Genomic DNA, 17,511 nt, shown 5'->3' on the forward strand with positions numbered 1-17,511 from the left:
AACTTCTAATAAGATTTGACTTAATAGAACTTTTGACTATGCTTTTCCTCTGGCAACATATTAAGCATATATGAAAATGTTTTTGTATTGTGAGTGAATGTACATAAAATGCAGTTTAAATACATGTAAAATTGCTTATCAGAACTCCGTAATTTCTGCAGAAATCCTTTCCAAGATAACCTGGAGACTTCCCCATAACTGAAGGTTTCTTCTGAGACCATATGGCATTTCACCACAGAATTCCTATTGTGATAGCTGCAATTCACACCAAAAGGAACAGTGGCAAACTGTTTATTTTACTGCAAAACAGTCAATGAAGGAAACTGCTGAACTGTTTCTGCTCTTTTTCTATCTTCTGAAACTACCCACACAATCTTCACCTTGCTTCTCACAGTGTGATGAAGTCAAATAATTGTCATTTTTACAGTTATTTTTTGATAGTGTAGTCAAACAAATCAGAGTAAATACATCAGTGGATTATAGGGCCTCTGAGTACTGTGGTGAAATGTTAGTTAAAAATGAGCTCCTCCTGCCAGCTAAGTGTATAGAGCACTGTTTGCTTATTTCTTCAGTTCTTTCTGTTAAGCTTGTAAAGATACTTGCTCAGGAATGCCAATCTAACTTGCCAGTCAAGTCTAAAGTTAATGAAGTTTGTAGTGCTTTAGATTAAGGTCCTGTCCAGGCCTACAGAACACAGGCCCTTGTGTCAGCTTTAAATTTCTTTAGACAGTCTTTCTTTACTTTGTTCACCAAAGTGTGTTGACCAAATGTTGCAGGGCAGCCTTTTATATAGGCTGGCTTGTTTAGCAATAGGAATTGGATTCACAAAGACTGATAGTTGAAGCCCACGTTGTTACTCAGTTGGATCTGTTTCGAAACCAATTTTGCAGTAAGCAGAAAGAGTGGGTTTTGTTTGCTGTTGTAATAAAAATAAACATGTATATTTTAGTTCAGAATTTGTTTCTTACTACAACTGATGTTTAGGGTTTTCCTAACAAGTATTTTTACATGGGGTTACTTGAGTTAGAAAAGATTTTACCAGCACAAACACCATGTTGTTAAATTGTATACCTCTGTTCACATACTATTGTGTTAACTTGATTTTCAAGGGGATAATGAACAACGTTACTGGCAGAAGATTTTAGTGGACAGACAAGCTAAACTTAACCAGCCTCGAGAAAAGAAGCGGGGTACTGAAAAGGTGATGTATTTATTTGTTCTTTCCTTCCCTTCATACAACCATAGTTGAAAACTATCTGCTGTTTCAGAATCTTTAGCTTTGTAATTAGATAAGGAAGGTCACCTTCTACCTACTTTGCAGCATGATTTTGCAGCCACAAAGTATGCTAGCTGACCTAGTCCAGTTGCCAAATGCAAGGATTCTATTTGTGGGTTCAACTTTTTCTTATCTCCATAACTAATTACATGAAATTAATTTGTAAGCTGATTTTTTCCTTTAAAAACTCCACTGGGTGAGCTCATTATAAAGCAGTAATTTATTTGCTCTAGGTTGTTTGCCTAGTGCAATAAACAACATTTCATTAGAACAAAACCTTTTATACAGCACTAAATCTCGAATTCTGTGCTATGGTGAAAGATGGTGTGATTGTAGTGTAATCCTGAATCTATGCTTGTAGTCTTGTAAGTTCCAATCCAGACAAATCCATGCACTGCTAACCAGCATCTGTACCTAAACAGCTTCCAAAACAAAACTGTCTCACGACTAGGGAGCTTGGAGCGCACCTAATGTGCTCAAGTCTGGTTGTTTTAGCTGTCAAACAACTTAATCCTACGAACTATAGCACTGCTGTATAGTTTCATTCAGTGTTCATTTGGTGTTTTCCTCAGACCTTGACCTTATTATGCCCATCAGACCTCAGTGTTGAGAGAGAGTTGCAGTGAACTTGGCAGGGAGCAGCCCCAACTCCTGCCCACAGAAGACACTTCCAGGCATGAAAGGTTCTTTATCAAGGGAGTTCGACCTTTCACCCTACAGAGAGGAGCCAAATGGTGTTTCACGAATGTTTTATTGCTAGGTTTACTCAATGCATCTATTGCAGATAAGGCTTCCGAGTTGGCTTTAACTGGAGTTTTTGTCATTGCTTACAAAACTTAAAAATCATCTGACCTTATTTTACAGTGACTATATAGACTTTCAGACAAGTTCTGTTTCCAAGATGCCATGTTAATGCACATATTTTATAAATACATATATGAGTTTCTTAGTCGTTCCATATAATTGGGAAGACATATTGCATTTACCTAAAGAAAAAAAGCAAACAACAAAAAAACACAAAGAGATGCCTTTGAATTTTAGCCATCATTCCTTAATATAAGCAGTATCAGACTCCATGCATGTGAAAACTAACGTTTTAGATTTATTTATTTATGTTTTATAATGAGCCCTTATGTTAAAGAAAATGTATTTTGCCAGTGACTTTGTTTTTTACTTCATGCTGTAGGTGTCCTGCTCTCTCGTGATTCTATTTCTTCATCTTTTTGACGATTGGTATTTGTTGACCAAACTGGTGTGAAGTGGCCAGTAATGCACCTTACTTAGGCTTGCAAATATAAACTGTTGCAGTTCTGCTTAACAATAGCAGCAGCAAACTCCTGCTCCTCCCCCTTACCCATCACCTTACAATGCTGGGAGGTGTTGACTTCAAAGCTTAGCAAATGCTGTTTAAATGCTAACTCTGTTAAGCAAGACATCAGGAAAAGAATGTCTAGCTCTAGTCAAGAGCTTTTAACCCTTTATTGTACGGTTTTGCATCTTGTATTCCAGGAAAAGGTAGTACAAAAAAACACAGTATTGCTTTATTCATTAATATGGAAGGATTTTCAAAGTAAAATGTTACAAATGTTACCCACGTTGGTCCATTCAAAGATCACGGTAAAAGCAGGGAAAATGCACGCATACATACAGCTCAGTATGCCATTGGTGTATCTACCTTATGAAGATCTGCTCTTTTTAAGGATTTTTCTTTTTTTAGTCCAAGTTTTTTTTGTTTTGTTTTTAAGATGAGCACTTAACTGTTATAGTTCCGTTGGAGACAATACCTTATAGATACCTGCATGAATTAGTATTTAAAGCTTAAAAGGGTTGACATCATTTGTGACTGATATCTCTCCACCCTTTGGTATATGGGAGAATTAAAAAGTATTCAGTGTCAGTATTTTGGTGAACCCTTTTTTCTTTTATTTTTTAATATATATATATAATTTCTTTACCCCTAGAATTGTTAGTTCATCCTCATCCTTGTGCTTGCTTCTTCTAGCTCTTCCACATCTACACTTTAGCCTATTGTTCAATTACATGATAAACAGTTTGATGATAAAGATAGGAAATCTTGTCAGAAATGCTTATTTAGGGCAGTAGTTGTTCAAGCAAATCTTAAGCAATTAGTGTATGGCCTTAGACTCCATAGACTGATTAGGCGTTGTCTGCTCACAAAGAGAGAAGAGCTGTAAGCTTTCAGCCTGGGTGCTTGACTTCCGTGGGAGTTGAAGCATCTTATGCTTTGTACGCTTTTTACACAGAAGGAAAGAATGAGGTTCAGGAGGATGGGAGTGATGAAAGAAGTGAAAGGCATTCGGGAGGAAGTGAGAACTGGGTGCTAGTGAAGGGAGAAATAATTTGCAGAATAAATGGGAAAAAGGGGATAGCAGAGAAAAGTGGGAATGCTTGGGCACAGCCCGTGCTGTTCTTTTCACATTATGCTCAGGGGCTGTGTCTTTGCAAGTCTGATTTGTTCCCTGCCTGTGCACTGGCAGTGGGGGCTAATAGGAGAGGAGGAAAGGAAGATCCCACTCTATAGCACACATTAAGCACCTTTCCTAGAATCATGGAATGGCTTGGGTTGGAAGGGACCCCAAGGTTCATCAAGTTCCAACTCCTCTGCCACAGACAGAGCCACCAGCCTCCACATTTAATACTAGTCTGTGCTGCCCAGGGCCCCATACAAACTGGTCTTGAACATCCCCAGGGACAGGGCATCCACAGCCTCTCTGGGCAGCTTGTTCTGGCACCTTACCACTCTCTCTGTAATGAACTTCCTTCCCCCTAACATCCAGTCCAAACCTTTCCTCCTTGAGCTTAACCCCTTTCTCCTTTGTCCTATTGCTGTCTACCCTTGTAAAAAGTTGATTACCCTCCCATTTATAATCTTTTAAATACTAGAAGGCTTCCATGAGGTCACCTCACAGCCTTTTGTTCTCCAGGCTGAACAAGTCCAGCTCCCTCAGCCTGTGTTCATAGGAGAGGTGCTCCAGCCCTCTGATCATCTTTGTGGCCTTCTGGACCCTCTCCAACAGCTCCCTGTCAGTCTTGTATTGGGGGCCACAGGCCTGGAAGCAGTACTCTCTACATGGGACCTCATGAGGACAGAGTAGAGAGGGACAGTCACCTCCCTGTCCCTGCTGGCCACCTCTCTTCTGATGGAACCCAGGATACCATTGTCCATTTGAACTGCAAGAGCACACTGCTGACTCATGTTCATTTTTTTATCCACCAGGAGCCCTGAGTCCTTTTCCACAGGGCAGCTCTCAAGGAGTTCTACTCCCCAGTCTGTATGTATCTGTGATTACCCCGACCCAAGTGCAAAACACTGCACTTTGCATGTTAAACCTTACTAGGTTCACACAGGCCCACCTTTCAGGTTTGTCAGAATGCCTCTGAATGGCATACCATTTTGCTGCATGCTGCTTTAGCTGATGTTTGTGGGAGACTAGGCTGCTCTATGAGACATGAATAGTAGTTCCAATTAGGTGCAACCAATGAGAAATAGGTGCTGGTACTAGATTGATAACTTGAAAATGAGAATTCTTGGGGCCTGTTTGCAAAAACCTCCATCTCTGAGGCGCTGGTATAGAAACATCTGTCGGTATAAATTGGATGGTTCATATCTTTAAGCTTTTGTTCTGTGTTTATGATTCTCCATGTAATATGTTGAATTAATGACCCATTGTACTCATTACTTTTTAGAGCTTAATTCTCCCAGTCTGTTCTTTAGTTACCAGCAAGTAACTAAACTTGGGTATGTATTTAAATGTACTTTCTTTCTGGAGAATGGTCATGAAAGTAAGTAATCCAGTAGAATCTGAGCTGTTCTTGCTGTCGAGACTATATTAAGGAGTGCAGACAAATTACATGTTAGAGGATGAGGGAGGACCGTATATAATGGTAGTAGTATAATTATATTGCAGCATAGCAAACACTGCACTGTTTTGCAATATCAGTGTAGGATGATTCCTGACTGCTGTAATCACTGCAGCAGCATACCATGTGCTACCACGCTGTGTACAAGAAGCAGTGTCTGCAGGGCATTGCTTTGGCTGCAGTCATGGAGATAAATAATTTCATTTATACGTGAGACTCCTCCAAGACACTCTGTGATGGGCTGCCTTCTGCACAGGTTCCTTCCCACCCACGACCACAGCACCAGCTGATATTCTCCTAGTCTGCGTCAAATAAGTTGGTGTAGAATTAGACTGGTGCTTCATGAATTTTTTATCTAGGTTCACCAGTGTCTCCTGCTTTCTCACCTTTTATCCAGACAGGGAAGTTTGTCTTGTTCCTTACATTTGTTTTTCATTTTGTTCATGTAACAGTTATTAGGAGATTTTGCTTATATTTACGTCCCAGCAAGAATGCTTGCATCTTTGTTTTTGGGTGTTATTATGGCATCAGTGCTGTGCTGTAGTTAAATAGGTGAGTGTTCTAGTATGGGTGCTTGAAAAATAAGCTGGTCTGAGTGTTGTTGTCAGCAAGAGTATACAAGAGTAAGAGTAACTTTGTTCCCACAGAGTACATGAGTTGAAAACCAGTAGGTTAGTGATTTCTGAAAGCATTTCTGATGCTTTCTTTTTTTTTTTTCTGGGAGCAGTTAACTTTCTAATTTCCCACTACATTTCTTGAGCACCGCTAGTGACTGTCCATGTATATTCTGAAGCGAATGCATGAAGGAGAACCAAACTGAAGTTAAACTGGTCAGACTATCAAGTTATGGTGATATTTTGGAAAATATATATTTCCTGTCACTTTGGCAAGGAAGCACAAGAGCTATTTTACATGCAGTTGGAAGTACAGCGATGTGTGTGAGAATTACTACTGAGTTATTTTCCCTAAATTGTTAATGTCCTACAGGAATGTGGATAGCTAAATACAGAGTTTACTGCAGAGGTAACAAGTTATGCTTATGTCTAGACTTGGGGTATATCTCTGAAGTTTGGTTAGCTGTGAGAAAAGGGAAAAATATTCTATGCCAGATTGAAGTTATGTTGCAGGAGTCATCTGAACTGATGAGGAGCACCGCTTGTTGGGGTGGCACTATACAGGTGTCCTAGCTGGTCATCTTCTGCAGAGCAAGAAGGGCTGCCTTTTCAGAAGAGAGTCTAAATTACTGCCATGAGTAAAAGGTAGCATAGTCAGAGATAGGAGTTAAAATCATCGGTAATGCTGCTGCAACCAGGCAGGGAACTGAGGCAAGCAATTTCAGCAGTATGGCAGTCCAGCACTTACAGCTTCAAATTGTGTGGAAAAAGTAAAACAGACCCAGATACTGTAGTAATTTCATCAGTCTACTGTGAAATGCAGCCAACGACTTACAGGCTAGGCAGATTTGAGTAAGGGGTTCCTAGCACCACTATTTCTCCCTACTACAGTGTTGTTCCTTAAGAGCTGTGGTGTGTTGTGCTGTTTTCCCAGCATAAAGGATGCTCCTCCTTCAGGATTTCAGTGTTCTTGTCTTTGCTACCTTACTTTAAAAAATGACACAGCAGTCATACAGCTTTTTGGTTTGTGTTTGTGTCCCTTGTTTATCTTATGTCACGAGTGATATCGTGAATCCAGTAAGTGAATATATGTTTTTTAATGTCCTGTATAGCACTGTATATTGTGATTTCTTAATGCATAGTTTTGTTCTCTTCAGCCATGGTGGGAGGAAGGAGGACTGGAATAAAGATGCTGCACTGTCCAGAAATGGAAGGGATGCCCTATTTTATTTTCGAATGCTCTGAGGCCTTGCTGAAGTGTAGCTAATTGGGGCTGCTTTAGCTTTTTGTTGCATGTACAGATTAGCTCTTCTGTTCAACCAGTATCCTTTTCTTAGAAGAGCTGATAGATGAGTGAATATTACAATTATGATTGCAAAACAAAATTGTCATTTTATTCAGATCATAATTTTCATGTAAACTTTCTTCAATGTTTTTCGTGTTTGTTTGCAGTTGATTGCCAAAGCTGAAAGAATGAGACTTGAAAAGACTCAACAGACAAGCAAACACATTCGCTTCTCTGAAGATAACTAAGGCTGAATGTAGTCTTGAAATTGAACCACGGATTTAAAAAAGAAGAAGGAAGCCCATCACTGCTTACAGCAACTAAACTGTCCTTAAGAAGGAATCAGAAACTCGTTCATTTGACTCATAATTCTGCAGACTGCAAGTATGAACATTACTCCGAATCCCATTTTTGAGTAGGCTGAATGTTTACTGCCTCTGAGCCTTTAGGTAGAGCTTTATGGAAAGGAAAAATGTATTAAAAAAAGAGATCTTGCTCTAGTTCACTTTGGGGTTTTTTTTTGTACGTTTGAAGTTTTATACACCAGGTTATGAAATAAAATGCTTGAGAAATTTTCAGTTGTGCTTCTCTAATTTGGTGTTTGGACACTAGAAATAATAAAACCGTTTGATGGTAAATACATCTCTCTAGGCCTCTGTTTAGTTGATCAGACTATTGAAGTAGAAGGACTGTATGTTCTGCCATGTATTTTAAAATGACCAGGGCTTCATGAAGATCCCTCACTAAGGAGACTGGAAATAATTGACATGAATTGCATGCTTAGCAGGTCTTGTAGTTGTGATTTTGAGAGAGGAAAGTAACAAACTTGGTTACATGTGGAGTTCTGGAACTCTAGTTCCAGAAATAGTTCTTGCTCACAGATGAGTACTGAAGTTATGTAGTTTACAAGGTAAGATACTAATCTTTATGTACTTGATTTCATTGTTAACTGGCAATAATTCTCTATATGAAATACATAATGTAGTTGTGTAGCTAAGTATACTTTTACATTTCTCTCAATTAATGATGAGACGTTCACACATTTAGGAGATTTTGTTGCAGGGCAAAGGAACTAACACATTGGTTTGTAAAAGTGTGAATTTTCCTTTATAAATAGAGGGATGTGCAAGCTACTTGGAAACTACAAGTACATTCCTAAAATACCACCAGGCTCTTGGAACAAACTTGGAATGAGACTCCAGGCATTTTTGTCTATGGATTTTGGTCATAAAATTGGTTAACATTTAAAAGATGTACGTTTTCTAGTCATTTGAGAAGTGTGGCTATTTTAATGCCACAAATTAATGTAAGTTTTGTCACATTGGTATTTTTCTGCTGCTTTACGGTCCTTAGGCTCTGACACAGCCGGCGTAAGCATCCATCCTTTACTCCCTCCAGACACAGATTAGCATCTGAGCCGGCTGCAGACAGTATCCCTCTCCTCGGGCAGTAAGTGAATGGAGAGGATTACCACAAATCAATGGAGGGGAGTATAACAGTGATCAGACTAAAGATAGCAGGAATACAGAACAGAAAAAGTGCAAGATAAGGGACAAACTTTCAGGGAAGGGGGAAAAAAAAGAACAACTTGCAAATGGTTCTTAGAAATTGCACAAGGGCGATTCCTTCCAAGAGGAATCTGGAGAAAAGGAGGGGGAAGACTGGATTCTAACATCAATGCCAGTCCCTCGTGTGAGGACTTCTGCAGTAAGTACTCTGGCTAAAATGTAATGGATTGCTCTGTCATTGGAATTGAAATTCACGTAAGCTGAAATTCACCCATGTTATAAATGATTCAAATAATAAATGATTCAGCCTTTTTATGGTTTATGGAGAGTGGAGCAGAGCTGCACAAGCAGAATTCTTGGGAGTTTTGCTGCTTTATTAATAATTTGTGATTCAAACACACAGCAAGTGTCTGTATTTACCACCACCACCACCCCAAAAAAAAGAACAAAGAAGCACCAAAAAACAAACAAGCAAACAAAAACCCTATAGGATTCTTAATTATGCCAGAATGGTTTATGTATTTTTATTTCTTTACCATGACAGTTAAAATCTGCTGCTTCTATCCTTCTTTGCCGACATATGCTAAGTAGAGGAGTCCATCTGCTGAGTTTTACGATCCCCAGAGTGTTGCATCCCTAAAGTACTTCAGATTTGACCGTTACCAACAGAGGCTGCCTTCAGCATTGTCTGCAGTGTTTAGCTACAGCGATTTTTCTGCTGTTGTTTGTTTTAATTACAATTAAACGTTCTACTTATTTCTACCTTCATCCATTATAACCATTCCTAATTTATGGCTCTTATTTCTTTTTGCAGCTTCCTGTCTGCCTGCATTATTTGATGTTGAACTTCAAGAGCAGTATTGCGCATACAATTCAGTGTTCTGTTCTGCTCATCTCCAGGTTCACCCTCTCCTTAGAACTTTCAACAGCCTTTTTCTACCCATCAACAACACATCCTCATTAAAATATCAGGATGGTACTGCAGAATTACAGCAATTCCTAACCCTATGGCTCTCATTTGTTTTTGCAGATTCCTGACTGCTTGCAATATTCAGTGTCAAACTTCAAGAGCATTGCTGCACATAAATTTGCCTGAAGCGAAGTCCAGCGTTGATTGTGCTTTTCCTGAACCAGCATAGTGCTGAATCTGAAATGATTCTTTAGCACTGTTACGTTTTTACCTCTCTTCCACTAGTTGCAGGTTGTGCATGGCAGCAACAGGACTGTAATCCTACCAAATGGAGGCCTTGGGAGCCAGAAACACAATTTGGGACTCCAGTAAGAGGAGAGCTTTGCAGCATGTTGTTTTTGAAGTAATATTAAGGTCTATGATTTAGATGGTTTCATTAGGGAATGTTGACAGTGTTGTAATCAAGCCTATCTAATCGCGAGTACTTTGTAGGGAAAACTGTTTTGTTGCTTTCTTTATTTTTCCTACCCCCAGAAGGCCGCTTTGATTTTTCTTTCTTTTTGATATATATATATTTTTTTCCTCCTGGAAATAGAACATTTCCAGGTTTGAAAGCTGCCCTTGTGAATGTTGTTGTCTTTTGGAAAGGACTGGGCTCGGTCGTGCTGGGCTTTGCTCAGATAAAAGTTTGGGGTAGGAGATGAGGAAGGGGAGGAGGAGGAGGAGGACTGGAATGCAGGTGCGCAGAGTTCTGGGTGTGATGGCAGCACGGAGTGTGGGAGGAGTTAGGTGGAAAGGATCCGCTAAGTGGCAGGCTGGCTAGTGAGATGGGGGTCGGGCAGGTGAGAAGGAGAGGGTGGGCCTCAGTTAATTTGAAAACCTTTGTTGAAGACAAAAGCGGAGACATCTGTTACAAACGGGTGTTTTGTTGCCTGCAGGAAAGGATCTTAAAAGGACAGAAGTGAGCATGTCTGCTAGCCTGGAATTAATCTGCTTTCGCTACTGTCCTTTTGGCTGTATTAGTGGCACAAGCAGCCAAAGGTAAAAATCTGTTGAACACATTTCTCACCAAAATGCTCACTGATACGTAGTTTTAAAAAACCACAAACAGCACAGGTTGTGGAGGAGGGATGGTGTGAGCTGCAGTCATAGCCTTAGATTTTAATCTGTCACCATCTGGATCTCCTGTTGGAGTCGCTGCTTTCCCAACGGGGTCCCATCTTCCTGTCACTTCAGGCTTCCTGTGAGAAGCCCTGGTGCCTCTCGCATAAAGCATAACTTTTCCAAATGCTCTCAAGCTGATTCTGGCAGGTGGCAGCAGTGAGTGTGTACTTGCAGAGCTGTCCTACACCCAGGCAGATCCAGCTGCAACTTCAGAGCAAGTTAAATCACATGCTCCCCTCCTTGGCTGACAGAAATGGAAGCCTTTCCCATGTTCTGGCATTCAGTTATGTTATGTATGTGCAGAAAGACAGCAGCAATAGGACCTACATGCAGTGCCATCGAGTGCCTCTCTGGGCAGCTCAAAGTACCAGTACCTTCAAACACGTCCTCACAGGTTGTCTCCCACAAGCTGTTTATGCACTCTCAGATGCTGGAAGGAGGAACACAGGGTAAAACACCTCTACTCAAAAGGAGCAGCCTGGTATTCCACAGCTACTGGGCCTGCAACTTCAAGCAGCCTGCTCTTAGTGGGGTATCCCCTCACTCTATAATGCTTGTACTCTGCCCCTTTCGTCTGTCCTGGAGGGATTATGAGATGCCAAAGTGCTCATGTAGGGTGTGGACATCTGCAGTAGGAAAACTTCCTATACCTGCCACCTCTACTGATATGCAGTATTCCCAAGATTTGCATCCTCTCTTGGTTTCCCTGCTTTTCCCTTCTACGTTGTTTTGTTTGTTTAAATGATTATTTTTTACCATTCCATTCTGATTTAGCATTGCCTGTTCGTCTGCTTTTGTTTTGCACATTATATTGATGTTCTGCACCTTTTGTTTTTTTCCCTAAGATGTATGCAGTACTTTGCATTCTAGCTTAAATCAGACGTCAGGCCAGTCCTTGAAAGCTAGCAGGTAAGTCAATTATCTTTTTCTGGAGAGGCTCTAAATCAAATTAGAAAATTATCCTCTGATGGATGTCAAAGGCATTTGCCTGTCTAGGCTCCCAGAACATGGGTCAGTGCTGTGATTGCTTACTGGTGGTACCACACTGTCTACTGATCTCAGACAACATTAAATCATGGGATACTACATAATGCTAAAATAAAACAAAAATAAACCCAAAACAACAACGAAAACCCACCCTGTACGTGTGTGACTTTGAAATGTCACTGAGAGTGGAAGTAATGCAGTTATCTTGCCTGCAAGTCATAAAGTTTCTGTTGGTGGTACTAAGGAAGTTGCTCAGTACCAAAGGTAGAATAGAATATTATAGACAGTGTTAGTTCTACCTAAGTCATGTCAGGTGGGGTTCTGCAATGGAGCACTGTGCATTCCTGCCTGTGGTGCTCTGGGTGTGAGCTGTAGTACCAAAGCATTAGATTGCCAATATATTTTATTCTATAAATGCAAGCAAAGAGCTGTTGTTTGGGTTTTTTTTGTCATTTTTTTACTTTTATTTTCTAAAATGCCAGTAGGCATTTTGTCTCTAAGAGCAGCATTAGGGAAATGCCTGGGTGAACATACGTGATTAATTTTACAAGGGCAAAGACCTGCTTGCTGCTTTTCATTGTGTTCTGAACAGGCAGTCCCCATTTCTTAGGCAGCACAACTGGCCAGGAGCCTGTCCTCTCTGCCCCTGCAGCCCCTCCTGCCCGCTCTGACCCTGCTGCTTGTCAGCTGTGGGACTCCTGGGACCTGGGTTAAAAGCAAAATGCCCTCTCTGTAAGGGAGCCAGAATGTGCAGCTGGTCTAATAATGGTGAGAAATACTAAACTGACCTACCAACAGTGTGTGTAAACACACCCCAAGTGTGACTGATGTACCCAGAGTTAGCATACAGTGCTAGGCATGCACTAGCAGCACTGCAAGCAAGTACTGCTGCAGGTTTGCAAGAAATGGCTGGAAGCCACTGTGCCTACTGTGCAATGCTGACGGACAGAGACTGGCTGAACACATAATCAAACTAATTACACAGATCTGCTAATTACAGCTCCAGCAGTGACCCTCCGAGGACAAAGGGGGAAGTGCCCGCGGGCTGTGGAGCTGCGGTCCTTGGGCTGGAAGGGCACTGCAGTGCTTCATGCATCCCTCAGCTTGGAGCTCCTCATGCCAAGGGGCTGAGAACTCATTGGGCACCAGCAGCCCATGGTTTCTGCTAGCAGGTGAGCAGGGCCATGCAGCTAGTCTGCTGCTGCATCCCAGTGCCGGGAGCGGTACTGGTGGCACACTTAGCATGCGTGTTTACTACCCTACTCATCTCAATTACTGCAAAAATGAGAGAACGAAGGCAGGAGAATACATGAGAGCTTTGGTTGCTGTTGCCAAGACAACTAACTTTAAGCCAGATAAGCACATGCTCATCACTGCTGCCATTTTATTGCCTGCTGGCATTTTGAGTGGAAGAAAACAAACACAGAAAGGTGGTGAGAAGTGGGAGAAAAGGAAAGGTAAGGAATGAACCACCCATGGCACTTGAAAGCAAAGAGCTGTGCAGGCAGGAGGGCTGTGCTGCAGTGGCAGAGTGCTTCAGCCCCTGTCGCAGTGCTCCCGGTGCACACACCTGTTGCTGATAGCTGGCTGCCAGTAGTGCCGTGCTGCTCCAAAATGTGTAATCAGAGTGCACAGCCCAAGGAAAGACTTGGAATGAAGAGAGAGATAAGAGGAGTCAGATGCTAAAAGCAGTCCAGCATCTCCCCTACTTCTTTGCAACCTCTTGTAGGGCTGAGGCTGGGCAGCCCAGTGCTGAGTGCATTTGGTTGTGCTGATCAGCTATGGAATGCTACAGACATCCTATTGGGAAAATAAAGTCCCTTCTATGAAAGCTCCTTTGACCACCAGGTACCTGCCTCTCTGAATGCTGGCAGAGTGCACATTCCTGAGGATGATTGTTCTCGGGAAGAATCTAGTCCACAGTTCCATGGGAACAATGATGGAAAAGCATGTGGGATGGAGGCGACTTCTTGTTGCAACAAGTAAAAGCATGGCAAACATGGAAGTTGGTGACTCTTAGTCCTAGTTCCCTTGGAGGGAGCATGGTGCTCCTTCTCCCACCCTATGAATAATGCTTGGGACTGCCTTCATAGTATACCTTTCTCCCCTTTGTGCTTGATGAAGTTTTCCCCTTTGTTTTGTTCTCCCTTTTTTCTGCTGTGGCTGCTATTTGCTTTCCTTTTACTTGCTACAGGCTCAAATGTCTTTTGTTAGGAAAGGTGGCTTCTGGTTCCCAAGTGCTTTGTGCAGTGTCTGTTTGTTGCTCCTTACCAGGTATGGTGAAAAGACCTCCTGCAAGTGCAAACACAAGCTGGGAACAGCTGGTGCCTTAGCTCAGTGAGACCTGATGGCTTGGCGCAGGAGCTGGCCCTGCTTCCCAGTGTTACCCAGGCTCACACTAACCAAAAGGCTTCATTCTAAAAACAAATGCCCAAATTTCCTCGTTTACCTGCTGCCTTCCCATATGAGATGGTCCTTGAAGCAGGGTCAAGTGCTTTAGGGTGTCTGAGTGCCAAAGCATGGCCTTGAGTTGCGAGTTCTGTGGGGAAACAGAGACATACATGTAAAAGTAGCAGCAGCTGAGCCAGGAGAATGGGGCTGTGGTGCAAAAGGCAAGTGGTGATTTTGCCCAGCAGCAAATACATCATTTATAAGTGGCACTGTTCTGCAGCAGCAGCTTCTAGAGGTACTTCTAGGGATATTGCAGGCAGAGTGGGAATGTTGCAGGTGTTGGTTTAGCCAAGTACAGATATATTTCTGCTTTAATATGGCTGTTAAGTAATTACGTGCAAGTTGATAGCAAACTCAGAAACATGCATGGCAAAAAGTCTAGCATGGCCAAACATTTGTTTCAGTCAGAACTGTTGTTCTTGGGTCTGATCTTTACATGCAGTGTTTACAAATGCCTTTTCACACAGAGGGTACCTTTTGGCTGTTTTGAAGATTATCACCAAAAGCTGATAGAGAAACAGAAATGGAGGTGCAGTTTCTTAGGCAAATCTCCTGCACAGCACCAAAACCAAGAGGAGGAAGGGTGCTGATGCTAGGGCAGAACAAGAGCACTTCAATACCAAGAGATGAGGCCTATTGAGATGTGACTGAAAGCCATGTGATTTTAGGGTAGTCTGAGGCCCCTGAGGCCCATCTAGTCTGAGGCCCCTGAGGCCCATCTGAAGGAGCCTTGCTACAAAGAGGAGTGGGTGAGCCCAGTTGCTCCCAGACTGAAAGAAATAGAGGAAACAAGGAGCTGTACTTCTCACTGCAGCACTGTGCAGGGCACTGGGCAGTCTCATCTCTGCCTGACACTGGTGTGAAAGCAGAACATCCATACATCTGCCATGGCATCGCTCCCCTAGCGTTAGGCTGACAAGGGCGATGTCAAGCTCGTTCATCTTCCACCCAGCTGCTGTGTCTCGGGGCTGAAGCACTGCTGCCCCAAAACACTTCACTTGAGAAATCCTGAGGGGCTTTGAGGAGCAGAGGCAGATCGGAGGGTGGTGGTAGGGTCACTATGGCCTGATACTGGCTACGTTTCAGCAAAAAAAAATCTGCTTATATGAATCTCACAGTCTGTTCAGACAAAAAAAATGTGGAGTGTAAAACTGCTGCCCAAGTGAAAGTCTGCAAAAGGGCAAAGCTGTGTTTAATAGGGGATTCTAACCCCTGCACAGCAGAGTGCATTAAATGGTAGAAATAAGGCTAACAGTCTGCTGGCAGGCTGTGGGTTTAATTCAGTACCTGCAGATTGAGACAATATTAGAAATAGTATCAAAGCATAAAGAGAATGTAACAGAGGACATGAGGGCAGGTTAGAAGTAGAGATGTCCTAGTCACAAAGCTCAGTCCTTAGAGCAGGTTTTCTTCATCAAGGTCTCACTGGCACTGTGCGCTGGAATAAAATGGGCTGTTCTCCAAAGCAGGGCGCGCAAACTGATGACTTGTAAACTTTGGCAGTGATTTTCAAAGATGCTTGAAAAATCGTAACACTCAATTAAAAAGGAAGTAGTCATGCAGACCCCTCGGGCGGTCTTGAAAGCTGCAACTGCTCTTTGCATTGCATGTGATTTCTGGCAGGCTCTGCTCTTCTCTCTCACAGTATCCCTTTAGCTGCAGTGGGCACCAGGAGCTGGGCCTCCCTGCACAGCCTTGGTGGGGACAGAAAAGAGGACCGTGTATCCCTGTGCAGGCCAGCAACCCTGGATTTTCCCAGCAGTGCTGCTTCCCATGCTCCACAGCACTAGGTTGCCACCACTGGTGTCCTTGCAGGTTTTTCTGAGTCTGCAAAATAACAGCCTCATATCTCTCACTCTTCACTAGCCTTCAACACGCTCATTGCTTACTGCCTCATTTCCCACTGCGTGCCCAAAACTTCTAACAAATCTTCCTTAAAACCTCTGCTTTGCTGAGACCTCCAAGCTTTGGTCAGCATGAAGAGCAGCTCTTCTTCCCTGCAGCTGTATCTGCCCTAAGCCTGATGCTCCTCTAAGACTGAACTCGCACAGGTCCAAGATGGACCTGCTGCACCCCTCAAACCAGAAATAACAGCTGGGTTCTGGAGATGAGTGTAACTGCCTGCCTGCCTGCCCAGAGATACTGAGGATTCTTGTTAATGCACCACACTTCAAGTGGCTTTTCTGACACTCATCCCGCAGCTCTGCCTGCTTTAGGAGATGCTAAGGGAAATTGTCTTCCCAGAAAATCCTGCCGGCTGAGGGAGGACAGACTCTCTGGTTTTAGGGTCCTAAAATACCAAAATGTGGGTGACGGGGGACAGTGCCTTCCCTTGCTGCTCCACAGAGGTGAAGGCCAGCGGGCTTTCAGCGGCTTGAAACAGAACGCACATTTCCGCACGTCCAGCCTGCAGAGGGTGACTGCAACCTCCTGTAAATAATAGAATAGCTTCAGTTGGAAGGGACTTTAACTATCATGCGGTTCCAACCCCTGGCAGCGTGCAGGCTGTCCCCCACCAGGTCGGGCTGCGGGGCGAGCGAGGGGCAGCGGTGCGTGTGCGCCGCGCGGGGTGCGAGGCGGCTCCTCCCGCCCGCGCGTCTCGGAGCTGTCCATGATCTCATCGGCGGCCCGGCCTCCTCCGCCGCCTCCTCCTCTTTCTCCTCCTCCTCCGCACCCGCCGCCGGCTGCGGGCACCCCGCCGCGCCGCCCGGCACCGCGCTCCCCCTCGCACCCACCCGCCCGCACCCACCCGCCGGCGCGGGGGACCGGGCGCCGTCCCGGGAAGGTCGACCCCGCTCGCCCCGTGCCGGGGCCGGGCAGGCGGCGGGCCGGGAGCCCCGGCATGGTGTCGGCCACGGGGCGCCGCCGCCCGCGGGGCTGAGGAGAGGGCGGGCGCCGGCGGGAAGGAGCCGCGGGGCGAGAAGATGGCCGCCCCCGCGCCCCCCGCGCCGGGAGGCGGGACCTCGCCCCCCGCCGGCCCGCCGCGCCTTCGCCAGGTGGGTGCCCGGCGACGCGAGCGTCCGCGCCCTTCCCCCCTCCCCCCACCCCGGGGCTCGGCCCCGCGCGGGCGACAGGTGCGGAGGGGCCGCGCGTGGCGGGTAGCGGCCTCCCGGAGGGGAGTGACGGCTTCCCCAGGTGCGTAGGGGCGGCTGCTGCGGGCGGGCGGCGCCGTCGGTTACGGGCTGAGCGCGCTCCTCCCTCCCCTGCCGCCCCCCAGCCGCCTTCTCTCGGACAGGTGTCTGCCCACGCGTACGTGAGCTACCGGGGCCGCTGAGGCGGGGCGCCCCGGGACCACCGGCACCGCCACCCCGCCGGCGTAATGCAGCAGCGCTCGGGTCGCGCGTCCGTGCCGCATGCACCGCGCTGCCCGCGCCGCCCCGCGCTAACGGAGCGCGTCCGGCGGTGCTGCATTGATTTACATTTGGAGCCGCTCT

General features: G+C 44.7%; 2 protein-coding genes across 3 annotated transcripts in view; both read left to right on the plus strand.

The window, feature by feature from the left end:
- The window catches only part of LARP7 (La ribonucleoprotein 7, transcriptional regulator), a 221,947-nt gene that overhangs the window by 20,357 nt on the left and 184,079 nt on the right, over positions 1–17,511 (plus strand). The window contains exons 12-13 of one of the 2 annotated variants that reach the window (XR_011903410.1): positions 1,110–1,201; positions 7,225–7,356. Coding sequence is in view for 1 of the 2 variants with exons in the window: in XM_072335072.1 (XP_072191173.1) it covers positions 1,110–1,201; positions 7,225–7,305 (173 nt within the window). In the remaining variant the exon portion in view is untranslated. Of the gene's footprint in view, positions 1–1,109; positions 1,202–7,224; positions 7,700–17,511 lie in introns of those variants that run through there. The other variant, XM_072335072.1, reaches the window with a different exon arrangement.
- Positions 16,828–17,511, plus strand: part of ANK2 (ankyrin 2) — a 328,177-nt gene continuing 327,493 nt past the window's right edge. The window contains exon 1 of the mRNA XM_072335041.1: positions 16,828–17,073. Within this exon, the coding sequence (XP_072191142.1) occupies positions 17,002–17,073 (72 nt within the window). The 5' untranslated portion in view covers positions 16,828–17,001. The remainder of the gene's footprint in view (positions 17,074–17,511) is intronic.

The sequence above is a fragment of the Excalfactoria chinensis genome, chromosome 4, assembly GCF_039878825.1.
Source record: "Excalfactoria chinensis isolate bCotChi1 chromosome 4, bCotChi1.hap2, whole genome shotgun sequence".
Classification (NCBI taxonomy): domain Eukaryota; kingdom Metazoa; phylum Chordata; class Aves; order Galliformes; family Phasianidae; genus Excalfactoria; species Excalfactoria chinensis.